The sequence below is a fragment of the Rhizophagus irregularis genome, chromosome 13 (assembly GCF_026210795.1).
Source record: "Rhizophagus irregularis chromosome 13, complete sequence".
Lineage (NCBI taxonomy): Eukaryota > Fungi > Glomeromycota > Glomeromycetes > Glomerales > Glomeraceae > Rhizophagus > Rhizophagus irregularis.
In genome coordinates this window covers 3299433-3325400 of record NC_089441.1, presented here as the reverse complement: position 1 = coordinate 3325400, position 25968 = coordinate 3299433, and the positions used below count along the sequence as shown (strand labels likewise).

Sequence of the window (25968 nt, the reverse complement as noted above, 5' to 3'; positions counted from 1 at the left end):
ACTACCAATATATTAGTTTTTGACCAGTATTTTAAAATAGAGAAATCGTTAAAATTATTACTATTTAAATTTAATTAGATTTAATTAATTTTAATTAACTTTATATATTATATATTTAATAAAATATTGTATTACAAAATTTTTTTTCAATCTTAATAAAAAAAAATTGGATATTACTAAATATTACCAGTAGTAATAATTACTAATAATGAATTTATGATGTAGTATTTTATTAGATTTTTAATTATAGTTAAAAGTATATTATAAATAATACTAATATGATAACTATTAGGTCATATAAATTTAATTTTATAGTTTTTATAATATAAAAATTTCATTAATAATCTAGCAACCCAGTTTTTAATTTTTTTTTTCAATAAAAAATTCCTACCTAAAATAGTAATAATATAAAAAATTTTTTTTTAAGATTTAACAAAAACTGACTTGATTGGACTATCAACTATGAAAACCATTTTTACCACTTTGTGTTACTTTTTATTACTGGTAAATTTTAGTAATATTCAAAAAAATTTGCCTTTTTTTGTAATATTTCCAGTAACTGTTATACATTAAGAAAATTTTTTTTATTAAATAAAAAATTTTAAATTATCAAAATATTGTTTAAATTATAAAGTCAGTATAGTAATAATTATTGCTAATTTAGCCAAAAATTATAATTTTAACTGGAATTAAAATAGTTATAATAAAGTAGAATTATTGGGTTATACTATAAGAATTTAATAAATATAAAAGATATTCAATAAATTAATTGTATCCTAATATTTAGAAAAGATTGTTTATATAAATTGGTGAAATATATATCAGTTAAAAACATCAATAGAATAACTATTTTAATAGTAGCAATTGTTTTATTAAGTTTTGTTAATATTAAATTAAAAAATAGTCAAATTTCTAATTATGATTTATAAAAAAATTATAGTACATAGAAATTTATAGTAATATATAATCAAAAAAAAAAATTTATGATAAAAATTATGATGTAAAAAATATGCTATAAAATGTCTTTTTTTTTATCAATGAAATTATTTTTCAAAATAATCTTCTTTCATTACTTGAGAAGGTGTTTTCCGTAATTCAATATAAATATCAGAAGTGGTATCATTTTTGCTTTTATCAGTTATAAAGGCTTCTCTTGCAAGTATAGCAGTATTAGAAGAAACACTAATACTACTACCACCCATTTCAACATCATCATCATCATCATCATCATCACTTAATGCTTCCGGAAGGAATACATCTTCAACACCAAAATCATCATCTACTAACTTAACACCTTCCAATTTTTTCTTTATAACTTGATCAACGAGCCAAAATTGTACAATGTTCATAACTAATGGAATTATTAGCATTACAAACACAACTTGTAGTTTTGCATTATATAATGTCCATCCAAGTAAAAATTCTCCTGTGTCGAATAAAAATGGGCATAGTCGGAAAATGAGTACAACTACTATTTTCATAACAAATAAGCAACATATAAATGCTACTGTTTGTCTTATCCACCAATTCACATTCGGTGGATGACCATAGTCTCCGCTCTTCATGCCTAGTTAATAAAATATAAGAAAATTAATAACATTACTGTAAAAGAAAATTTATATATCCATTAGATACAATTAGATATGAAAGTTTGTAATTGAAATTTACCTTCTGTGCCAGTAATGACCACTATGAAATCAACTATCTTTAGAAGCACATATAGTATAAACACTCCTAGAGTACAATCGATAAATATATTAAGAAAGTACCTGAAAATAAGGGGGCAAGTTAGTTATATTAAATTGAAAATAAGGAAAAAATTCTTAATACTTACCACACACAAGGATTAGTATCGCCTCCTCCATCGATTGACCCTGCTATATAAGAGACAATTATATTCAGTCCATGCACTATTCCTGCTCCCAGCAATTGCTTGCTTACATCATAAAACCTGTTTATATAACAAATGAAAAATTATTATATGCAATTTTGCAATTTAGAATTAACGATGTTGTCATACCATATTCGTAATGGTCTTTGTGGTCGCTCTCTGTGTCTTTTATAAATAAGCGTTGAGAATGCAATTGCTCCCAGTAAGACTTGTACAAAGATCGCAAAGTTATCAACTAAAACACAATTTTGTTCGTGTGGTGTTTGTTCAATTTTCTTTTCCATTGCGAATTTTTTTTTTAAAAATAAAAAAATAATTTATAAACTTTCGATCATTTATTTCGTTGTTTTTTGGTAATTTTGTGTTACCGATTTGTCCAAAAAGTATAATGCAACAATGTTATACAAAATATTTTAGTTCACATGATTTTCAATCGCTTATAAAAGTTATGACAGATGACCCAGTTCGTTTTTTTAAAGATGTTTCGCCCGTTAAGTCGTTCGACGCGTAAACGTGGGGTTCATTTAATATCAAACATTCCCTCATCTTTTACTCAAAATGCTTTATTTTCTAGTTCGTGTCCTGGACTTGGTCGTGGCTCAATGGATAAGGTTATTCTTGGCGGAAAATCTTTTTCATTAAGTAGTCAAGAAATAAATGTTAAACCAGAGTCAAAAACAAAGGTAAACGTTCGTCCTGGTCAGTTTGATGACGTGATTGAGGAAAACAAAATAATGTTTCAATCTTTAGTTGAACCAATAAAAGATCCACTTAAACAATTGTATGAAGAACGTCAATTATCATCAACACAATTAAAGCGTGAAAGGAATAATCAACAACAAAGGCAGCGTAATAATCAACTGAATTTAAGAATTCACAAAAAAGAAATGGAACGAACTGGCTCAAATATTGATCGAAGAGATAAGTCTGAAAAAGAACGTGATGTTATTAGTCAGATTAAATCACGAAAAAATAGTAAAATTAATCGGAAGAGACAATTACAACAAACTGATTTTGTGGCACAAGATATTAATTGGTCAGAATTCATCAATTCAAATGCAAATGAATTAGATCAAATTACTTTAGAGAATAAAGAGGAAGAACAAAAAGCGTTACAGTTGGAATTGGAAGGTGGAGATTACGATCGTTATCTTTCGATTCCAAAGTCTATTCAAGAAAAATTTAATTTCGATAATGATATAGCGAATTCTTTACAAATAGTTATAGGTCAAAATCCTTCTTATAAACTTTCAGAAAAAAAACTGGTTTATGAAACTTTGTTTCAAAATCTGAATACACTAACGCAGATACCACATAAAAATAAAAATTAAATATCATTTTGTAATTGTAGCAAAAAATTTTTATTCTGAATAAAACTTATCTAAAAATAAGAGCTAAAAACTTTGTTTATATTTCAGAAAACATATTAAAATTCATATTAAAATTGAATTTAAAATTTTACGAGAAAAAAATTTTTTCCCAAATTAAAGGGCTAGATAGCGATCGATAATTAAGCAAGTTCGTTTCTTTAACGTTACGATCGCCATGAAAATAGTTTACTATTTTAAACAGTTTTTTTTTTTAAAAAAAAATGTTTTTATAAGATCAAAAGACAATAAATTATATCAAACTAAATAGTGTATTTACCTTAGAGCGAGCGCGCATTTTTCTTCTCTTACGTTTAAGACGTCTAGTTCTTTTTTTCTTCCACTTTGCTCTCATTTTTGATTAAATATCTATTTTTAATTAGACAATAATAATTATATAAAATATTACATTATAACAAAGAGCCTTTATTTTCAATGGATGCTTTACCTTTGTTCAGACAAAGAGAGTCACAGAAGGATCAAAAGAATTTTTTTCTTTTTATTTATACCTAATCTGATTATTAAAAATGGATAGATCGCTAGTCCAATCTAGACGGGCCTATTTAGTAAAGATCTTACTTCACAAGTTGGCCGACTTAGTTTGACGGACCAGAGTTAAAGCTGGCTGGCGTTTGCATATTGTATTACAAGACTAAAATAGACCTATTTTGTTTAACGCGAAAATTGAAATCACTAAAAAAAATCATAAAAAGCAAACGTTTTTCTTGCTCAAGCCTCTTCAAAATCAACTACTTATATCTCCCTTACTTTTTTCGCGATCATTTATTTGGATCTTGTGGAATATAAAGTATATAAATATACTTTTTATATTTTACGTTCATTTTTTACAAGATTAAATTTAAAAGTTGCACGTTTATAGCTTTAAATAATTTATTTTCATTTGGGTTTAAATATAAAGAATTATATAAAGTCGCATTCTTTACGATGCTCGGTATTGGAGAACTTTTGGCAAACACACTTTCAGACGGTAAGCTTTCGTTATTTTACAGAAATTGTGTTTGGTAGAAAATCAGTGTTTTTAAATATGCAAATTACTGCGCCTTAGCATCTCGGAGGACTTGAATTTTGTTCATTTATATTTATTATCAACTTTGTGTATACAGATCAAAAGACTCGTGAAGATGCTCAAAGACAGCTTGAACAGGCAGAGACGAACAACTATGTGATTATAAACTGTTTTTTATATGTTGATTTGTGATAAAAAAGTTTTATAACGCGTCTTGAAGAAATCTGATCATATTTAATTATCACCTTTTTAATAATTAAAGCCGATGTATGCTGCGATGCTCTGTCAAGAGCTTGCCAATGAGCAGTCTCAACAATTTATTCGGAGTGCGGCTGGTATAGCTTTGAAAAATACTCTGACTTCATCTGTGGGGTTCAATTTAATACTTTGACTGTCATTCTATTTTATATTATAGTGAAAAATATTATATAAAAGTTATGTTAATTTTATTTTCGGTTATATTGTAGGAGGCGTCCAGAAGAAATGAAATGGTGCAAAGATGGTTATTAGTTGATGAAGCTACAAGACAACAAATTAAACAAACGGTATCTTAAACTTCAGAGTAGATTATGTAACTGGCTACATAGAATGAGTCTAATTTGATTATTTTAATAGGTTTTGAGTACGTTGGCATCTCCAGATACGAGAGCTGCAACTACAGCTGCGCAGGTACGTTGTAATGAAATAATTTGATACCATAATGTTTAATAAACAGGATATTTATATTTTATAGGTTGTTTCTGCAATTGGAGCTATTGAACTTCCAGCAGATAATAATCAATGGCCTGATTTAATGAAACATTTGTTAGAAAATGTCACGTCAACTGACAACAGTCATCTTAAGATAGCAACTTTGACCGCTATTGGTTATATTTGTGAATCAATTGTAAGTTTATTTGGCGTATTTTTTTGCTTGCTTTGTACTCTCAAAAACTAATGTAATAATTATATTTATATTTGTACCGTAGGATCCTATTATTTTAGCTCCTCAATCTGGTGCAATTCTTACTGCAGTAGTATCCGGTGCGAAAAAAGAAGAGCCCAAGTAAGAATGATAATATATTTATCTATTTGATTACTTAAATAAATCTTTGGTTACTAATCTTATTATGCCCAAAAGTCAAGAAGTTCGCAAAGCTGCTGTTGATGCTCTTTATAACTCACTTGAGTTTATACGTGATAATTTTGAACGTGAGGTAATGGATTTTTCATTGTTTTTTTTCATCTTAAAATATGATTTCTTAGATTAATTTTTTACAAATTAGGGTGAGCGTAATTATATCATGCAAATTGTGTGTGAAGCTACACAAAGTTCCGATGTAAATGTACAAGTAGCCGCTTTTGAATGTTTGGTTAGAATAATGCAGATTTATTATGATAAGATGAGATTTTATATGGAAAAAGCTTTGTTTGGTGTTGGTATTATTTTTTATTTTTTTTATTTTTATTTTTATTTTTTATTTTTTTTTAGAATAATCCGTATATACTGTTATATCACATAATTTTTACAAATTTAAGTTGACTGTCCTTGGAATGAAAAATGAAGATGAAAGAGTTGCTTTGCAAGCTGTCGAATTTTGGTCAACAGTATGTGATGAGGAGATCGAATTGGCTAATGAGGCTTTAGAGGTTCGAATATATTACTGAAGTATTTATACACGATTCACTAGAGAAATTATGAAATTTTCTAATCTTTTCTTTTCTTTTCTTTTTTTTGAAATAGGCCTCTGAAGTAGGTGAAACACCAGATCGCTTAAGTCATAACTTTGCAAAAGCCGCTCTTCCCGAAATATTGCCTGTTTTGCTTTGGCTTCTCACTAAACAAGTATGTCTCTCTTATATATTAATCATTACGTAATTATTATATTTATGTGTTATACGTTTGTATACAGGAAGAAGATGCGGATGAAGATGATTGGAATGTTTCCATGGCTGCTGGGACTTGTTTATCACTTTTGGCTCAATGTGTTGAGGATGCCATCGTTGCGCCTGTGATTCCGTTTGTAGAAAGCCACATTCGAAATGCTGATTGGCGTTACCGTGAAGCAGCAATTATGGCCTTCGGATCTATTTTAGAAGGCCCTGATCACAGATTGTTAGCTAACTTAGTAAATCAAGCTTTACCGGTCTTGATTGATATGATGAAAGATAACTCAGCTCAAGTTAAAGACACGACAGCTTGGACACTTGGACGTGTATCAGATTTGTTAATTGAGTGTATTAAGCCAGATGATCACCTTCAAAGTCTTGTTTCCGCGCTTGTCTTAGGATTAAGAGATTCACCACGAATTGTCTCAAATTGTTGCTGGGTACGTAAAAAAAAACTAGATTCAAATTGTTCTGCCAGACAACTTATTGCTTTTATATTTAAATTTTTAAGGCTTTGATGAGTTTATCCGATCAGTTTGGTAATAGAGAAACTCCATCACCCACTTATGCCTTATCTCCTTATTTTGAAGGAATTATTTCGGCTCTTATGGAAACTACCGAGAGGTAAATCATTTTTAAATATATATATTATGTATTTCCTTATCCTATCCTATTTAAATCTTACCGTGCGCATCATTTAATAAAGGTCAACTAACGAATCTAACTCGCGAACATCTGCTTATGAATGCATCTCCACTCTTGTACAAGGGGCTGCTTTGGTAAATATTTTTGCGAGTTCTTCGTTTCTTTGTTTGTCTTTTGTTTTTGAACCATTATTTAACTTTTCACTTATTTCTCAGGACTGTTTCCCAACTATTCAAAAGTTGACGGTTACTATACTTGATAGATTAGATGTTACTATTCAAACTACGGTATGAATATTGTAAAAAATACATTTGCTTTCTTTAATGCTATATTATATGTATTAAAACTTTCTCGTTATTTAATCCATAAATCTTTTAGAATCAAATCGTAGGCAGTGATGAACGTCTTGCTCATTCAGAACTCCAATCAAATCTTTGCAGTGTTTTAACAGTCTGTATACTAAGAAATTATTTGTTATTTTTGTTTTTTTTTAAAAAAAATCTAAATTATGTTTCTAATTTCAGAGTATAATCCGTAAATTGAAGAAGGAAGTGATTCCATTTGCTGACAGAATTATGACCACATTACTATCCTTATTTACATCTGCTACGAAGCATTCTACAACATTGGAAGACGGATTCTTGGCTGTAGGTGCCATCACTACTGGTACGTCTTCGTATAATTCTATATTTTCTAGATTTTAGCATATTAACAATTAATTGTAACTTAATAGCTGCGGAAGCTGATTTCGTTAGATATCTTGATGCTTTTGCGCCATTCCTTTATGCTGCACTTACGAATCACGAGGAATATGCTCTTTGTTCAATCGCCGTTGGGCTTATTGGTGATATCTGTCGCGCTCTTCAAGAGGCATCATTACCATATTGTGATACATTTATGAACATGTTATTGCAAATGCTTCAAGTATTATTTTTTTCCTTACATTGGCATCCTTCAAAGAAAAAAAATATAATACTGATCTAACTTTTTATTCTTTAGAGTCCTATATTAAACAGGAATACCAAACCTGCAGTATTATCTTGCTTCGGTGATATTGCTCTCGCTATTGGTGGAAAATTTGAAGTGTATTTGGAAGTAGTTATGATGGTCCTTGCTCAAGCTAGTACAATGCGTACAGCCAAAGATGTAAGCAGAATTTTAATTAGATTTGTTTATTAAACATTACTAAATTTATTTTCTTTTTTTTTATTTCTTTTGAAGGCTAATTATGATATGATAGATTATGTAATGGCATTGCGTGAAGGCATACTAGAAGCATATGTTGGTATTGTACAAGGTTTAAAGTCTGGTGAGAAAGGTTAGTTATCATCATAACAATTTGTGTCAAATAAAATAAAATAAATATATATTTAATTCCTATTTAAAATTATTACAGCTGAATTGTTATTACGTTATATTGAACAAATCTTTAATTTCTTGGGTATGACTTGGAATGATCCTGACAGATCAGAGATTATTGTTCGTAGCATGATTGGCTTAATTGGGTTTGTATTTCAACAGCAATGATCATAGTTTATTATGGTAAATGGTAATCATGTTTATTAACTCATTATTGTTTTCGAATTAGTGATTTGGCTGAAGCTTTTCAAGCCGGTCAAATCAAACAATGGTTCGCCGTCGATTTTGTTGCTGCGGCATTGAAGGAAGGTCGCACAAATCGAAACTTACCTAACGGCACAAGAGAAGTTACTCGATGGGCTAAGGAGGTATATATCACATGTTATGTTTGTGGTTAACTAATTAAAGGTTTGACAATTAATTCCCTTAACTACATCGTAAACCAGATGGTTAAACGAGCAAGTCAATAATTTCACCTTGTTTTTGACATGAATGGTGCACCATCCCCTATCTCGCTCCGCTTCCCTTCTCACCACCCGTTATGGAAGTGTAACTCTGCAAAAATTCGGGTCAAAATCTATCATGGCTTTCGCATGATAGAACCAATTGACTCAATTATGCTTCCAGCTTCCTGTTATTTTCTCTCCATCCCTTTGTTTTAACACATCACCCCTTTTATTTGGTTCCCCCATTTAGAACATTTGAAACCCTTTTTAAACCCATTTAACCAAGCCTAACTAAATTGGCTGTCCCTTTTTATTTCCCCAATTTTTTTTCTATTATTATTATTCAAGTATTTTGTTAATCACGTGGTAAAATTATGTAAAAAATTTCCCGTTTTGAATAACTTGACCTGGCCGAGTTACGAGAATCCAAAAATTTTTGGCTCGACCCTAATAAATTTTTGCGTATTTTATGTAAAAAAAACTCGTTTTTCATGCTTTACATTTGGAAACGGTTTAACCAATTAGCCAATCATATGTTATTGTAAATTCCGGAAAATCCCGGTAAATTTGAAATTACATATTTTGATAAAAATAAAACGCCAGTAAAAGTGGAAATACAGCACTTTGGTATATTTCAACATATAAATTCTAATTTCATAAAAATACAGGCAGGATCTGAAAAATGAGAAAGACTAATTATAATTATTGGTAAATTTTGATTTTCAGGTTGGAAGGTTACTTTTACAGAGAAAAATTATTGTTATGACATTCCATAATATGAATATTGTTTAAACTATAAATGTTTTATACCCTAATAAATTCAAATTATCCCAGCAATATTTCATAAATTATAACTAAAATATTTAAAACAATCAAAGGAACTATTAATTAAAAAAATATATTAATTTCCTTTTATTTATAAATAAAATATATAAATTAGGAAAAGAATTTATAATTAATTACTCACTCCTCATTAAAGTTCTAACCGCTGATATAAGATTTATAATCTTTGATTTGAATGATGTTACATCTCCATATCCTGGTTCTATATGACTACTCATTCCAACTTTTAATAATAAAAGAATTTGTATTATTATAACATATTATAAAGAATTGATCAGATTCATATTAACGAATTCATTAAATTAAATCGAATTTTATGATATTCTTCCACCTACTATCTTGTTTTCAAAACGCGTTTATTCAATACTTATTAAAATATAAAACTTACTTCTTGCAAGAAATCGTTCTTCGTTTAATATTGCTATAGCATTTATTACCAGTAAAATAACATAAATAATTTGTCCGATAGATAGCACCATTTTTCAATATTTTGTAAATATTCAGTGTAGAGTAAAAGTTTGGAGGTTGAAAAATTGAAAAATGGTTAGCATGTGATGTGTAAATAATTTATTGGTAAATTTAACATATCACGTGTCACATTTTTTTTTCTGCATTTTTTTCAATGACTGAAAAAATTAAGGAGAATCGAAAATTTATAATTGAAGATATATCAAATGGTTTAGAAAGATTTCCTGTTTCATTAATTTATGATGAAATTAAAGAATTTGAAGAATTACGAAATATATTTTATAAAGTAAAAAGACACACATATATACGCATAATTTGTTAATTTTTTCTTCTTTCATTCGTCTTAATTATTCAATTATTTCTCTATTTTCCTATTAGTATGTTAATAATTGTGTAACATTACCTGGCACAACTTCCGATTCATATTATGATGGATGTGATTGCAAAGATGATTGCGAATCTGAAGATTGTGGATGTAAATCCACTCATGGTAGACGACTTTCCTTCCTAATTTCTTGGTCCATCGATTAAAACGCGTCTTATTAATATAATTCGTTTTTTTTTTGTAGGATTCTTTTACGTATCACGCGGATTAAATCCAGCTTTTCTTCAATCCACTTCTATTTTGCCAAATATTTCGGTATATGAATGTAATTCAAACTGTTCATGTTCTTCCGTTAAATGTCCAAATAGATTAACACAACATGGAGTTTCTTTACCATTGCAAATTTTTAAGAGTAATTCTGGATGTGGATGGGGTGTAAGATCTCATACACGTAAAATTCGTAAAGGTGAATTTGTTTGTGAATATGCTGGTGAAATTATTAAAACTGATGGAGCTAAACGAAGATGGATTACGGCGAAAGAAAAGAATGAAGATAATTATATACTTTGTTTGAAAGAACATGTGTAAGTATGATGTGTAAGTACTAAGTACGCGTTTATGTTATTTTTGTAATACATGTACATGCGTTTACATCCAAATAAAAATTTTCTTTTTTATATAGAAAAGATCGAATTCTAAGAACGGTAAGTAAAAATTAAGTTTCAACTACTCACGTTAATTTTATTTTTAATCAAATCTTTACATACTATAATTTTTCATAGAATATTGATCCGACTCATATAGGCAACGTTGGAAGGTTCATAAATCATTCATGTGATTCAAACTTACAAATATTTCTCACAAGAATAAATTCTCTAATTCCTACAGCCGCTCTATTCGCAAAGAGAGACATCGAAATAAATGAAGAATTATCATTTGATTACGCTGGTGGCATGAATGATAATAATGATAACATACAAGAAATCAATATTAATACAGAAAGAAAGAAATGTTTATGTGGAAGTCAATATTGTAAAAAGTTTCTGCCGTTTGATCAATCTTTATAAAATGGTTACCTGCGTTGAACGTTTAAAAGAAATTGTTTTATACGCTCGATGTGCATTTGCACTCTGTTTTGAATTCGTCGTCATTATTTCAGAATAAACTCGTGTTATGAATTTTACAATTCTTTATTACAAAATAAATGTTCAATGGGTCAGATTATCTCATTCTATCATAAGATTGATTAATTTCGCGATTTATTAACGGTTTATTACATTAATTTGTCGTCTTTATCATAATCAACAAAAGTCTAATTTGTTAAGATAAATTATTGTTGTTGCTTGTTATTTTGCAACCGTACAAAAAGGGCGAGAATATTTTATTGCATTCATTTATACGGCACTCACTCACACTTTTATTTCGATTTCTTCCTTCTTTTTAACTTCTTTTTGATTTGTTTTATTATGTACGAAACAAATTCTACTATTGAGGATTGTATTAAAGATCTTTCGTTATGTAATTCAAATATACAACAGAGACATCGTACGACTCCAACACAATCTCAATTTCTTGATGGTTTTCCCGATTTAAACATGAGAAAGAATCGCAAAAGTGTTTATGTTTGGTAGTTTTTTTTACGAAATGATAAAATAAACGAATTAAACAGGTGGTGTTTTTGATTCATCTCTTATCAGGTTTCAAAATCGTAGAGCAAAAAGAAACAAGAAAAACTTGTCTAGAACAAGCAGCAAATACTTTAACACGGCAAAATCATCCACAGATTTCACAAATTCTATCATTATCAGCAACAATTGGTCGAGAAATTCACGCTTCCCTATCACTGCTGCAGCAGCAAGGTTTATCAACGATGCATTGTTAAAACTTCCTCCACTGAGAAATCTCGTTGAAGAATGTGATAAATTACGTACACGGGGGACTCAATTATCCGTAAATGTCACACTTCCGTCAATGCGGTAATCATCCTCACGTTCAATCATACAGTAAGTCTTATGGCTGCGCCACATCAAACACAACCCAACTTTCCCGTTCACTTTTTATCCGGGTGCATCAAATTTATCGAGATGTTATTCACATCATGCTCACTATTCTTACCTTAATTATTTTCGACGTTCTACACCTTTATCTAACGCTAATTATTTGATAATTTAGGAGACAAAAGGTAGCATGAGCATTGATAAATTGTTGGATTAAAACAATTGGGAGTCTTTATGGCGCACTTTTCATGTGATCGCCGATCAATGAATAATGAGATCGTGGAAATAAAAATTTCATACATATAGCCCTTTCAACTATAATAGGTGGTTGGTTATTAGTGTAAGATAGTAAGAAACATTTAACATTTTCTAATTGATCTCTTATCATTTTAATTATTTATCATATGGGTTTATCTATCGCATTCTATAGTCTGTTCTTGTTTGATTTGACAAACGAACACCACGTTTAATTCATTATTTAGTTCGTAACGTTGGTTGGCAACAGAGTTTACTATGTATTTGTTATCTTTTTCCTCTTTTCATTTTTTATAATTTTTTTTATGTAATAAATGTTAATATTGCTACTCTATTTCTTTCATTTTTTAAAAAAATTTCACGCTAATAAAATAAGTTTTCGATTAAAATGATTAAAAATGTCCGCTTCTTAAATTCTTGCAGCCGCAGCTGCCTATTGACAGTTTTTCCGAAGTTACACAATTTTATACCATTTTTAAACCAATTTTTTTTTTAAAAAAAAAACCTTTATCCTTTATTTGAATTAAATTAATTTCGCTTGTTTGCATATAAAAACACTAACGTTATATATTTAACGTTTACTTTATCGAAGCTTTTAAGTAAGAATTTTTCTTGTAGGAACATTTTTAAATAATGACAGAATATTCCAGGGTTAAGCAGGAAGCACTAAACCAGCTTTTAGATTTGGTAAACTTTTCGTTTATCCATTTCTTTAAGAAATATTTTGCTCAAAACTCTCATATAGCATTATTGTATGCTATACTGAAAAAAAGTTAATCAAATCCTCTATCATTTTCTATAGGGTGTTGACGAAAAAGACGCACATGAAGTCTTATTAGTGAGTGTTTGTTTTTACGCGAATTAATATCCTTCATTTTTGTTGTTAATCATTAAATAATTATTCGTAGAAATATAATAATGATGTTAACCGTGCTGCAGATTATTATTTTCAAAATTTCAATGATGAATCGGTATCTATCCTTACCAGTTCGTTCTTACTTTTATTTCTATTTTTGAATTACACAAATAATGCCTTTATTTATTTATTTTGTTTAGATGAACAATTTAAAATCTCTTACTGATTGGGAATCTTCTACACCTCGCGAAGATCCAGGTTGATTAATTAGTTTTTTGGTTAAAAACATGATTTCTTTTTTTTTTTAAAAAAAAAAAAGTAATAATAAAAATAAAATAATTTACTATACATATATTATTAGACAAGTACTCTTATAATAATAATGGCGACACAATTGATTTAACAAACAGCGGTATAAATATTTTTTTTATAGCTTTGTTGATTTTCTCTTTAAAATAAAATTAAAAATCAAATATTATATAGATGCAGATTTAGAAAGAACATTACAACAAAGTTACGATGATATAACATCTCGACCTTCATCGGCCGTTGAAAATAACAATAACGAAACTGCTGTTGTTCTATATAATCCTAGGGTAATTAGAAATATTATATTTATAATTTGAATTAATTCGTAAACAATGGTGAACATTGATCTTCTTATTTTAGAATAACAGTAATTCACAAGTTGATGACAATTATACAAACCATAATAATTGGGGACAACCAATTAAACGTTTGAAGTTGGACGACACAACGTGCGCATTTATATGTCAAAGTTCATCCTCTGTGTTTTTACCTTTCGTATATTCAAATTAAGATTATTCATTTCAATGGTTTTTTTTTAAGTCCGATTGGGCTAAAGTCAAATATGAACTATGGTTTTGCCGGTCCATTTTTTCTAGCATTATTTCATATACCAATATTTCGATTGGTTATATTAGCATATCGGCCAACTCGAGATGATTGGGGTGAAGTGGAAGGTTATTGGGATGGAAATTCGCGAGGATTATCGGATGAATTTGGTCCAAATAGTTTCTACCACGAATTCAAATCTCGGCCATATACTCTAAAGTGTGAGTGAAAAATTAATGCATTTGATCTAAAATTTTAGATACTTATGAAAAAATATATTTTATTAGTTATGCATGAATTTCAAAAGCTTTTCGGTTTTTTGTCTCTGAGCCAAAGATCATACGGTGATGCTAGTTCATTAATAGAAGCTTTGGCCTTTGAAGATAAGAATAGTTGGAACGATTGGGATTCTGTTCAAGGTATTTTTATAAATCTTGTCATAATATCAGATTAATATTATGAATGACTAATTGATAATTAATGTACAATTTTAATTTAGATTTTTTTACTAAAGTACTTGATGTGATTGTCTACTCATCCACTTATCACCGTGATCTTATTGATCTTGATCTTGATCCCGGTATAGACTCTTTGTCTAAACACGTAATACCTTTTAATAGGTAATTTTTTTTTTATAATATCTTTTGATAATATTCTGTATATATTAACGGATCCTACGATATTCAATTAATCTCAGACTGTTGAAGTCACTTGGCAGAAACGAAAGTTTTAGTAATTATCATTACCAACCTGAAAAGAGGGACGAAGACGTTTTGAGTATTATATCCTTTAAGTTTATTTATTTATATTAATGCTAACAACTGTACCATAAGGAACTTCTATATTAGACTTAACGTTCCATTATAATAAACCCTCTAGTAATTACTCCAAGTTTTAATACGGTTTATGCTGCTCTTGATAAAATAGTATATAAAACGGAGACAATGCAAAAAGTCTTTTTTACCGAGCTTGCGAAAATTTTGATTTTTACGTTAAAACATCGGGATGCTTTTGCCGACAATAACTTTACGTCTGGAGATTCAGGATTTCATATCCATAAGGAATTATATATGGATCGATATTTGTTAAACAGAGCTGAAGATATTGAAAAACGATGGCATCAATTGGAAATTCTTAAATCTGAATCTGAGGAAATAAATCAAGCTATTAGGAGAATAACAGACTATCAGGTAGTTAGTGTAATGGATAGTCTTTTTATTTGATTAAAACATTGAATTGTATGTTCAATTTATCATTAGGGAAGACATAATGGTTTGGACTTACTCAAAGGTTCAATTGATTATTTTCGTCGTAAGTGTGATAAAGCAAGGAATAATGGTATTATTGCCAATGATGCGCAAAAAACATATTCCTTTTTGGAAGGAATTTTAGAAAAGATTGAACAGAAATTTAAAGGTAGTATCTTTTTCTTTTGAAAAATAGCAAGTATATTGTTTTTAACAAATTTCTTTTAAACTTAGACCTTATAGAGAGGAAAGAGGAAATAGAAGCGAAAATAAGAGATATATTTAATACTCCAGATATGAAAAAAGTTGTTTATCGACTTAAAGCTGTTTTAGGGCGTGATGGACAACATCATTATGCTTATATATGGGTATCTGGAGGAAACAAAACCGAAAATATTTTTAATAACAACGAAAATGGTAATTGGTGGAGATTTGGTGATATGACTGTTGAGGAGGTGAGTTTATCTCACGTTGCAAAATGAAAATAAGTACGCTTATTGAATCTGATATAAAATTGCAGACGTCCGAAGAACGAGCGCTCAATGATACGTCATCATTAAACGCGAATTCTAATGTCTATTCTCTTATCTATGTTAATGCTGATGTTGATCACAACTTTTCGAATATTAATGATATAATTCCTTCTTCACTTAAGGTTCGTTGATATTTATACTTGAAAACATTTATTTTTTTCTTTTTTTATTTATACAATTTATATTATTTAGGAATATATGAATAAGGATAATAATCATGTGCTTAATGAAGAAGTTCAGGATAATAATAATTATAATGATAATTATAGTTATAATAGCTATAATTATGGCTATGATAATTATAATAATAATAATGATTATAATGATGATTTCAATAATAATTATAATAATAATGATGATGATTATAATAATAGTTATTATAATAACGATGAAGATGTTATTATGCGTGATTCGTCTCGAACAGAAGATACGCATAATTCTGATTCTACTACATATGGTGGTAGTGGATACAATGAGAATAATCTTAAAACCGTGTGTGAGATCGCCGAAAACCAAGAAAAAAATATAGTATCCCTTCATCCGACAATTAATAAAAGGTAAACATAATATACTATAATATGAGGTAACAGATACGTGATAGGTAGATTCGATAATTTTAATGTGAATATTTATTAATTCATAGATTCGAAATATTTTGTATTAAGCTTGGACAAATTGATTTGTTTAAATTACTAGTGCATAAATTTTACGAATCTGGCTGTACATCAGTAAGTTTATTCTATAGTCCGACACGACTAATGGACTTTTTGTTCCATTGAAAGATTACATTATAGTTCTTATCGTAAACATGAAATAAGAATATCCTTATTCTATTATAATTATATTTAAGTGTCTATTTTAATCTTGAGTAATAAATTAAATTAACACAATTTTAGGTGACAGGGACTTGGGACGAGCCGCTCTCATTGAATACGGGATATTTAACTGATCCAGATTTTAAAGAATATGTAGAACTCTTCGATAAATACAAGGAGATAACTTTGTATTTTACCGAAGGGTTGGATCGTGTTAATAGCGACGAATACAGGAATGCGCTTGCATATTTTAAATATGCAATAAATCTGGAGAATGATTGGATCAATGATCTTTTTGTAAAGGATAAAAAAGGAGAATCAATGAAACTAAACGGTGAAAAATTACGACGTTCAAAAGAAATTGATGCTTATGCTAAAGCATGTTTAAAGGTTTGTAATAATAAGTATATTCATTTAAATATATTTTTATTCTTTTAACTTACCCTTTATTTAGGTTGATCACGATGGTCTTCTTAGCAAGATCCGTCATGAACCATATAGGACGCGTGGATTAAAAGATGGATTACAAACCTTACCATATATTGTGGCATATATTGGAGCATCAAATTGTGCGGAGGATGAATTATTTAAACGATTTAGAGATGAATTTAAAGAACTTATAGAGGGTGTTGATTTTACCGAAGAGCAACAATCATTGATACATAATTTATTAGAAAAATACACTCAACCTGAAGAATCTTTGGAATTAAAACCCAGTGATGAGGTTGAACCCGATGCGAATTTATGTGAGCGGTATGAGGCAGCATTGAAAAAATGTAGTTCAGGTCTAAAGAGTTATGAAGTACCTTATATTATTTAAGTGAACTTTATTTCATATTGTGAAAATTTTTTTCTTAAAATTTATATTATATTTATATATTACATGAATTTCTTAGGTTTATGTTTTTAAAATTAAATTTTATTAAGGAAAATTGTCAATAAATGAAATTGAATTTTGACAAATTTCGCGACATTTCTTAAGACTAATTATCAATGACAGTTATATTTTTGTGTAGTAAATCTTTAAGATTCCTTCATCTTTGAGGAAGAAAATATTTAACTTGATGTAGAAGTAGATTGTATTCCAACAGCTAATTCAGTATCAGATCCTAACTCTTTCAATTTAGTAATATCATCAATATAAAGTTCGGCTTCTTTCAACAAATTTTCTATATTTAATTTTGATAAAGCTTTATCTTTAGCTTCTTTATATTCAGGATCTAATGAAATTGTACTATCATCCATTTCAACTCTCTTATAATATTCAACAAATAACCTTCTTAAATTAGAATCTCTTAATATACTTGTACGTTGTAAGTTTAAAGCTTTACTTCTATAAATGATCGTTTCTAGTGTTCTTTTCATATCGGTTATTATTTCAAAATTATTTCTTTCATCTATTTTGTCAAAAAACAATATTGCTAACGATAATACAGAAAATGATAATCTCCTATAAAATTCTATCGTACAATAAAGAAATTCTATATTCCCTCCACTATCGAGATTAGAAAAATCTACTGTTGAGAAAGTGTATAATTCTAAAAATCCACTACCAATCAACCAAATTACTCCATAAGTTCTCCAATGTGATTTGCGTTTTAACATTGTTGATATCCCAAGTATACTTGCCATAATAACGTAAGACCAAGCAATATTAGGTATAATAAACATCAAATAATCTGTTAAACTATAACAATATGAACATTCAAGTAATGCTTCTTCTCCGTATGTGACATATATTAACCTATTTTCATAAGATTCTAATTTTTTTAATAAGGTTTGTTCTTTATCATTAAAAGTAGTCTTATTATTTTCCATAATTGTTCTTAATATGCTTGTTGACATTTTTAAGGGGACTCCAGTATCTCTATATATATTTGGTGATTTCGAAAATATTACAAAGTAAGTTTGTAACAAACTATTACTTAATAATAAAATTATTACGAAATAATCAAATTTTGATTTATTCCTTTTAGGTTTTTGTAAATTAAATTCCCTCCGTCTCATGAATTCACGTCCTTTGTCTATAAGAAAAGGAAGTGATATAAAAATTAATAAACTAATTAAATCTGAATTTACCATTTTTGCTGATTAATAAATAGGAGAATAGGAAAGAAAATGATGAAAATGATTTTTTTCGAGTAAAATGAGATTACCACTAGGATACTAGATTACTATTGTGTGACTAATATAATTAATTATTGATCATAAACTTTTTTGTTAGTATCGCGATCAAAAAAATGCTTGGAACATTCAGGGCTACATTAGTAGCTTGTGGTGGTTTGTTATGGTAATCTATCAACCAGCTTAGTTTTTTTTCATCCCACAAAATCCTTATAATCGTAAGTTAATTAAGCTTACTTTCTTTTAAAAATACACTAGGAAAAATCCTTCAAAAATGAGTAGAACGCGTAAAGCCAACGTACGCAAACGCTTAAGGGCTGTTGATGCTGTTATTGAAGCTGTAGATAATTCAGGTGTTAGTTGTAAAGCTCTGGTATATCAATCTCCTTACTTTTTTTTGGCTTTACCCTTTTTTTCGTATTCTTTAAAATAAACATTATTTTATTAAGGATTACGCACGTTCATTGCCAAAGGAATCAGAAATGACTCCTCGCGATAAATATACTGTCTTTAGTAGAAAACATAAGGGTTATAGAAAATCTTTGCACAAAGTACCAAAATTCACTAAAGTCACTATAAGAAGAACTCCTCCCGGCTTTTAATCTGTCAAAATTTATTAATATTAACTACTTAAAAATAGATGAAACAACTTATTTTTATAATAAGACTATCTGTAACTAATCGTTACTAGCTAATATTTCTAAACTACTTAAAACACTGAAATACGTGAAATATGAAAAAAAAACAAAAAGTTAGTTATTGTATATAAAAGTTTCAATAGTGTTCTAAAACAAATTACCTTAATACTCCACTGACAAACCATTTTGCCTCGCTACTTTTCGACCCAACTGTACAAGTTATTACTGTTTTAACATTGTCCAACTTATTGACAAAATCAAACATATCTTCATCTGTTCGATCGTCTCCCATACAAAGAATAAAATCTGGTTCAATTGTTGTGAGAATTTGCCTAACCGCAACAGATTTGCTAATATTACGTGCCATAACCTCAATGTTTTTGTTTCCAGCAATTGCGTGAATTGGATATGTTGATCCCAATGCATCTTGAATATGGTTCTGACACTCAGCAGCCTGCCAAGCACTTGAATGAAAAATTCAAAGATATGAAATAATTCAGAAACAGTAATTGCAAAAAAAGATATCCAATCAATCGGAAAATTTACCCATAATTTGAATTATCGGCCGTACGATAGTGCTATGAACACATACTAAACATGTTAGCATTAAAAGAACAAACGGAAACTTGTGCTTACATAATACATACCCAAACTATTGATAAATTCTTTTTTTCTATAAGAGATCCTGGTGTTCTTTCTGTATAATACTCGAATATCTGTATTATAATTGAAATGTTATCGTTTCTAAAATTCCTAACGTTTCAAACTCGTGGGATTTATTACCTCGTTCACTTGTTCCTTCCAGCTCATATCCAAATCAGTAAATAAATTTTCCCATTTGCCGCCAATTAATTTCAAATATGACCCATTTTCAGCGCTTTTTTTATAATTTATGTTTAAAACATTTTCAAGACTAAGAAACGAAAATAATTTTATTTAAATGTACCTCATTCCTAGATTAGGTACTTCACCTAATTGTTCTTCTAAACTATCGGACGTTCTTCCGCTCATTACATATACCACGTTGCGCGAATCACTTGTAAGTCTAGTTAAAAGGTCAACGAGACGTTTTGTTGAATTATTGGTGTTCGGAGCCTTTTCATACGCCGCGAGTGTACCGTCATAATCTAACAAAAATCTAATTAAAAATTATACGTAAAAGTTTAGTATAAAGAATAATATATCAAACCATTATTAATTTTATAATTACAATCTCTTTTGAGAATTTCTGAAATCTCCCAAAAATGATCTTGGGTTCAAATGTGGAATATGAATGGAAAAACGTCTCTGCATATCACTGTGGACCTTTTCAAGTTCTGATACAAAATTTTCAGTCCAATGTTGAGCACTATTCAAAGATGCATACGCGTATAATTCCTAAAATTAAATAAAATTAATGCGAATTTAAAATGTACACACTCTTTAAATATGGCTAACCTTCCATTTAGTTGTAGCCTCTTCGTCACTTATAATTAAAGCTTCGTGAATGGCGTTGGCACACTCCTTTTCAAATTGTTCAATTTAAAAAATTTAAATATCATAAGTATAAATGTTACTAAAGTTAATAATGACTCACCTGATAATCCCATGGATTAATGCGTATAGCTGCACCGAAACTTCCGTATGTTCCAGCAAACTAAATATAAATTTTAAATTTTATTAGAACTTACAAATTGTCTTCAATAGGCGCTCTTAAAAAAAAACTTACCTCACTAAGAATTAATGGTCGATGTTTCGTTTCTTGGCAAACCACATATTCGTGCGATGTCAAATTCATTCCGTCACGTAATGAAGTGATAAGACACACGTCAGCCGTTGAAAGAAGAGCCAGATATTGACTAAAAGTAATATCTTTATGAAGATATACAACTGGTTGATACGCGAGATTACTAAACTTCGAATTAATTCTAGCAACTACATCTGAAACTTGACTTTGTAATTCATTTTGCTCAGTAGTAGAAAGTGCTACTTGAATCAAAACCACCTATTATAATAAAATTAAATTAGCAACATTTATTAGGTCCTTTCAAGAATTACTCAATAGCCTACCTTTCCTTGCCATTCGGGATGCATCGTGAGGAAAGTTTCAAAAGCCAACATCTTTTGACGAACTCCCTTAACATAGTCCAACTTGTCACGGGCAACAACTAGTTTTTTGCCATTATATTTCTCTCCGAGTACTTCAATCCATTCGAGCACTTCTGGATCTTTCCTATTTATAATTAAAGTTTAAATATACTTTTAAATTATATATTGAAACACGCATGCTGCTAACGAAACCTTTTATCGTTCAATGCTTGAATATCGATTCCTAACATATGATAATATCATTTAAAAATTATTGCATAAAACGGATAAAATCAAATTCTCTATCATACGAGAGTTACACATACCGATTGGAAAAATACCAACAGATACAAAGTTATTTTCAAGTTGTATTCCTTTAGGAGTAGTTTCTAATATTGATGATAAAATTCGAGAACAAGTCTGAAGAAAATGACGAGCAAAAGAATAGGTCTGCAGATAATAAGGTAGATTTAAGATAAGACGAACAAACTATCATGAGCAAACAAGAAAAAAACTGTACCTGGAATCCAATTAGATCCGCACCAAGTACTCCTTCAAGTAATTCTTTGCGCACTTTAAATTATTTTTGCAAAATTAGTGTATCCATTACAAATATACTCTTATCCGAACAATACACACATACCAGGTAAACATCTAAATATTTCCGAACTAGGGAAAGGAATATGAAGGAAGAACCCAATCATCGCATTTGGAAGTTTTTTACGAATCATTCCCGGAACCAACAATAAATGATAATCATTGATCCAAACTATACGAATTGTATAGTTTGAGTTAGTTTAGAATCATCGATGTACTATAATGGCCATAATAATGACCTTTGTATTAAACGAACGCTTTACTTACTTATGTCACCAGGTTGATAATTCTCGGTAATTGTGTCAGCAAAATGTTGATTAAGCGCAACGTAATGTTTCCATGAAGTATCTTCATCCTCCTGAATTTGTTTCTTTGGATTATCCGGAAGAACATAATGAAAAGTAGGCCAGAGAACCTAAAAGTACACTTATTAATATAATTATTATATTTGAAGCGTAAAATACTATAATACGTACTTGCTTACAAAACTGATTATAATGTCCTTCAAAATCATGATCTGGAACGATTACGGGAATTGAATCATATTCTGTCGTCAGTTTGGCACGAATATCGACACGTGTTTTATCTGTGAGCGTGTCTGTAGGCATGCCAAGAGTTCCTACCCAGACGCGTTTGGTAAGGTTGTGAGCAACAGAGTTTATAGCATTTTGTAAACCAATATTGCCTTGTGTACAAGGTTCAATTGTCCAAGGAGCTTCAGCGAAAATATTTGAACTATCTATTGAAACACGCCTTTTCCGAGTGAAGGATGAAATAGAAGGGGATAATTTTTTATCTATCCCCGAATTTTGAGCGCGACTACGAGGCTGAGTCAAGCTCGTTAAAGTTTGTGGAGGAGTAGTAGGTACTTTCGAAGGAAAGAGCTTATTGATAGGATCTTCAACTTGTTGAATTGGTGAAGCAGGCCCGTCCGCGCGCTTAGCCGCCAATCCTTCAATTAGGTTTGGTTTTGGCACGGTCAGATTGATATCAACTGGACGAGAGTATTTATACTCTTTGTCTTTACCAATATCAAAAGAAGCAGTATACGGAAGAAAAAGAGAAACAACTACAACTCTATGAATACTCAAAGGCGGTGACATTTTTATTTATCGAGTTTTGGAAGACAATGCAATGGACATAAGTACCAGTCAAAGTAAAAAAGCCGGTATAAGATCACTAAAATAGGTAAGGTGACGGGCGTCTAAAATTATTTTTTTACTAAACCCGATTTTTCTAAAACTACTACCAAAATGCTTAGCCGTGTGCAAAAAAGTATAAACACTTCATATCGAAAAGAAATTTTCAAAAAAATTGACGTATATTTTCAAGAATAAGTTATCATAGGTTGTACTACGTTAGATAATCAATTGTTGCTGTTATTAACCTAAAGATTTAAACCGAAAGATAAAAAAAATTGAAATAATGGAAGGCTCTCTTTCTTTAATGAAAAATATTTTATTTTAAAAATTTTTTCTAAAACCTTTATTTAGTATTAGCGTATTTTGTTTATTGTTTTATTAAAAATAAAAGTTTATTTTTTTCATTTTCTTGAAGTTCTTTTGTTATTTAAATAAAGTGGTTTATACATATTTATATGTTATTATTCTCTATACTTATATATAACTATATTACAATTTTGCTTAATTTTATACAATAAGTATTTTATTATAATTTTCAATTTTATTTTATTACACCTTTTTTTGCTTAATTTTGAATAGATTTTGTTTTTTTAATATTTAAACTTCTATTGTGATAAAAAGTAAATTTAGTTTATTAAATTCATTTCAATAAGACAAACTGAATGGAATAAAATTTTATAAGTTTTAAATTGAAAATTAATAAAAGAAAAAAAGTTATTTTTGCTGGTTTAATCTCATTGGTAATTATTTAGTCTGCATTTAAAGACTTCTTTTACCTACATTAAAAATTAATAAGTAAGTGGTAGTAGTAATAGTAATAATGTAATAGTAATAATGTTATGGTAATAATAGTATTAATAATAATATATGTATATTAGTCAATTCTGAAAAAAAAACAGAAAATAGTCAGTTGATTGTGAAGTTTTGTATTTTTGTTGAATGGTTCAATCGTGTTATCCGATAATCTTAACGTTTGTCGGATTTTTTTTTTAATAAAGTCCGATGATACGGAATACAAGGAATACAAGAATACAAAGTCAATTTTTCACGGTCAGCCAATAATAAACCGATTAGCCAAATTTGGACACGTCAACGCTATATTTGTCAATAAGTCGGATATAAAGAATGTCATTTAGAATTTACTTCATTATAACCTTTCCAAGTTTGCACTAATTATCGGTGCCTTTTTCTGCAGAAAATTTAAAAAAATAAGTTGCAGTTGTATTTTTCAAGTTCTTGTATAATACCTAAGAAATTTGTTTTATAGAATGGAACAACAAAACGGAAATCCTCGTTCAGATTCTGTTCCTCCTCCACCTCAAGAAATTTCATCTAGTAGCAACAATCATCCTTACAGCTCTCGAAAAGATCGTTCTTTGTCGCCCCGTGCCGGTTACAGACGTTCTTATTCTCCTAGAAGAAGAAGCCCTTCTCCTACTAGAGGTTATCGTAATGGAAGAGAAGACAGATATAGGGAAGATCGTTATACCAGAGAAGACAGATACGATCGTGGATACGGTGGTAGAGGTGGTGGTTATAGAGAAGAAAGAGGTTATCGTGATTATCCTTCGTATGCTTCCGAAAGAAGAGGACCTCCAAGAAGGAACAAACCAATTGATCGGTATGTATATATGCATATATATTTTATTCTTTGAGTCAATATTAAAGTAATTTGTTACAATATCGATAGTGGTTCAGACAAAGAAAGACGTGACTCGACCACACTTTATGTGGGTAATCTTCCATATGCTTTTCGTGAACAAGACGTAGCTGAGATGTTTGAGCGGTATGGTCGTTTACGAAAAGTAACGGTTCAGATTGACCATTACACTGGAAGAAATAAAGGGTAAAATATTAAATATAATAATATTCATGTCTATACTCCCTCTATGAACGCTATAATTTTAATTTGGTCATTTTAATATTCTGAAAGGTTTGCCTTTGTTGAATTCGAAGACAGAAGAGATGCTGAAGATGCATTTGACAAATACAATGGTACCAATGTTGAAGGTCGTCGATTAAAACTGGATTGGTATTATTTATTAATTCATTCTTTGTCCGTAAATAATTTTTATACATTTATTTATATATTATAATAATTTATTTATAGGGATATTGGTCTTGGTAAAAAAGATCAACATCGTAGAGAAAAATATGGTACTATTAATGATTATGGGTATGCTTTAAAGAATTGAAAACTTATTGTTTCTAAAATAATTCTTAATGTATTAAATATTATTTTCTATTATCTTTTTTATAACATTGTCAATTAAATACAATTCTTTACAGTCGTTCTGCAGATCCTTGTATGTATATTATAAAATTATTTTTCTCCAACAGAATTATTTTATCTTAAGAGATAGAGAGTTAATAATTATAATAATTTTTATATTTAGATGGACGTGGCGCTTCACCTCTTGGATTGCGTGCTTTTAGCCCAAACTATAGAACAGGTGGCCGTTCTCCCAGTCCTTCTTATCGTCGATAAACTGTAATAGGCTTATGGGGATCTAGTTGGGATTTTAGATGCAGAATATCAATTATTGGAATTTTTTTTTAAAAAAAAGTTATGGAACAATAATTTTTTTATTTTTTATGAAGA

The 25968-nt window shown here is 29.3% G+C and overlaps 11 protein-coding genes across 12 annotated transcripts; 7 read left to right on the top strand and 4 right to left on the bottom strand.

The window, feature by feature from the left end:
* Positions 1-844: 844 nt before the first annotated feature.
* OCT59_005300 (uncharacterized protein) lies at positions 845-2189 on the bottom strand. Its single transcript, XM_025318311.2, has 4 exons — positions 2021-2189; positions 1835-1951; positions 1669-1769; positions 845-1567 (listed from the first exon to the last, which is right to left on the bottom strand). Exons 1-4 carry the CDS (start codon positions 2173-2175, stop codon positions 1044-1046), a joined length of 897 nt encoding a protein of 298 aa, XP_025176533.1. The 5' UTR covers positions 2176-2189; the 3' UTR covers positions 845-1043.
* A 177-nt stretch (positions 2190-2366) lies between these two features.
* Positions 2367-3436, top strand: OCT59_005299 (uncharacterized protein). Its single transcript, XM_025318310.2, has one exon. The coding sequence runs from the start codon at positions 2371-2373 to the stop codon at positions 3220-3222; it is 852 nt and encodes a 283-aa protein (XP_025176532.2). The 5' UTR covers positions 2367-2370; the 3' UTR covers positions 3223-3436.
* A 767-nt stretch (positions 3437-4203) lies between these two features.
* On the top strand, positions 4204-9084 carry OCT59_005298 (uncharacterized protein; the record flags this gene model as incomplete). The annotated part of the gene is made up of 23 exons (XM_025326345.2): positions 4204-4246; positions 4383-4441; positions 4548-4652; positions 4753-4830; positions 4901-4954; positions 5019-5171; positions 5254-5330; positions 5406-5481; positions 5551-5700; positions 5804-5914; positions 6009-6110; positions 6178-6594; positions 6666-6778; positions 6861-6933; positions 7015-7086; positions 7178-7249; positions 7324-7465; positions 7533-7723; positions 7799-7945; positions 8021-8117; positions 8196-8304; positions 8388-8526; positions 8605-9084. The coding sequence occupies 23 exons, from the start codon at positions 4204-4206 to the stop codon at positions 8626-8628; spliced, it is 2604 nt and encodes an 867-aa protein (XP_025176531.1). The 3' UTR covers positions 8629-9084.
* Positions 9085-9097: 13 nt separating this feature from the next.
* Positions 9098-9982, bottom strand: OCT59_005297 (uncharacterized protein). Its single transcript, XM_025318309.2, has 3 exons — positions 9836-9982; positions 9572-9670; positions 9098-9485 (listed from the first exon to the last, which is right to left on the bottom strand). The coding sequence occupies exons 1-3, from the start codon at positions 9924-9926 to the stop codon at positions 9430-9432; spliced, it is 246 nt and encodes an 81-aa protein (XP_025176530.1). The 5' UTR covers positions 9927-9982; the 3' UTR covers positions 9098-9429.
* A 67-nt stretch (positions 9983-10049) lies between these two features.
* OCT59_005296 (uncharacterized protein) lies at positions 10050-11437 on the top strand. The gene is made up of 5 exons (XM_066138284.1): positions 10050-10201; positions 10294-10405; positions 10485-10837; positions 10923-10944; positions 11023-11437. Exons 1-3 carry the CDS (start codon positions 10070-10072, stop codon positions 10826-10828), a joined length of 588 nt encoding a protein of 195 aa, XP_065997439.1. The 5' UTR covers positions 10050-10069; the 3' UTR covers positions 10829-10837; positions 10923-10944; positions 11023-11437.
* A 269-nt stretch (positions 11438-11706) lies between these two features.
* On the top strand, positions 11707-12220 carry OCT59_005295 (uncharacterized protein; the record flags this gene model as incomplete). Its single annotated transcript, XM_066138283.1, has 2 exons — positions 11707-11867; positions 11938-12220. 2 exons carry the CDS (start codon positions 11707-11709, stop codon positions 12218-12220), a joined length of 444 nt encoding a protein of 147 aa, XP_065997438.1.
* Positions 12221-13125: 905 nt separating this feature from the next.
* On the top strand, positions 13126-17618 carry OCT59_005294 (uncharacterized protein; the record flags this gene model as incomplete). Its single annotated transcript, XM_025318307.2, has 19 exons — positions 13126-13179; positions 13295-13330; positions 13401-13463; positions 13549-13606; positions 13710-13760; positions 13832-13944; positions 14018-14106; positions 14198-14424; positions 14491-14622; positions 14703-14823; positions 14901-14985; positions 15076-15393; positions 15463-15619; positions 15685-15905; positions 15971-16105; positions 16176-16540; positions 16627-16711; positions 16880-17188; positions 17253-17618. The coding sequence occupies 19 exons, from the start codon at positions 13126-13128 to the stop codon at positions 17616-17618; spliced, it is 2985 nt and encodes a 994-aa protein (XP_025176528.1).
* Positions 17619-17701: 83 nt separating this feature from the next.
* Positions 17702-18918, bottom strand: OCT59_005293 (uncharacterized protein). Its single transcript, XM_025326344.2, has 2 exons — positions 17763-18918; positions 17702-17732 (listed from the first exon to the last, which is right to left on the bottom strand). Exon 1 carries the CDS (start codon positions 18878-18880, stop codon positions 17855-17857), a length of 1026 nt encoding a protein of 341 aa, XP_025176527.1. The 5' UTR covers positions 18881-18918; the 3' UTR covers positions 17702-17732; positions 17763-17854.
* Positions 18919-19003: 85 nt separating this feature from the next.
* Positions 19004-19912, top strand: OCT59_005292. Of its 2 annotated transcripts, XM_025323291.2 has the most exons (3): positions 19004-19088; positions 19181-19295; positions 19372-19912. In XM_025323291.2, exons 1-3 carry the CDS (start codon positions 19039-19041, stop codon positions 19522-19524), a joined length of 318 nt encoding a protein of 105 aa, XP_025176526.1. In that variant the 5' UTR covers positions 19004-19038; the 3' UTR covers positions 19525-19912. The 2 variants fall into 2 exon arrangements, with proteins under 2 accessions (XP_025176526.1, XP_065997437.1); XM_066138282.1 differs by lacking the exon at positions 19004-19088 and having other exon boundaries at positions 19123-19295.
* On the bottom strand, positions 19339-23514 carry OCT59_005291 (uncharacterized protein). The gene is made up of 17 exons (XM_066138281.1): positions 22701-23514; positions 22492-22639; positions 22271-22396; positions 22148-22200; positions 21954-22077; positions 21841-21871; positions 21610-21772; positions 21269-21544; positions 21137-21196; positions 20998-21063; positions 20771-20937; positions 20507-20698; positions 20344-20437; positions 20208-20276; positions 20107-20138; positions 19722-20024; positions 19339-19639 (listed from the first exon to the last, which is right to left on the bottom strand). Exons 1-17 carry the CDS (start codon positions 23325-23327, stop codon positions 19600-19602), a joined length of 2571 nt encoding a protein of 856 aa, XP_065997436.1. The 5' UTR covers positions 23328-23514; the 3' UTR covers positions 19339-19599.
* Positions 23515-24634: 1120 nt separating this feature from the next.
* Positions 24635-25854, top strand: OCT59_005290 (uncharacterized protein; the record flags this gene model as incomplete). The annotated part of the gene is made up of 6 exons (XM_025323290.2): positions 24635-24987; positions 25057-25212; positions 25300-25398; positions 25477-25542; positions 25656-25672; positions 25763-25854. 6 exons carry the CDS (start codon positions 24635-24637, stop codon positions 25852-25854), a joined length of 783 nt encoding a protein of 260 aa, XP_025176524.2.
* Between the last annotated feature and the right edge of the window lie 114 nt (positions 25855-25968).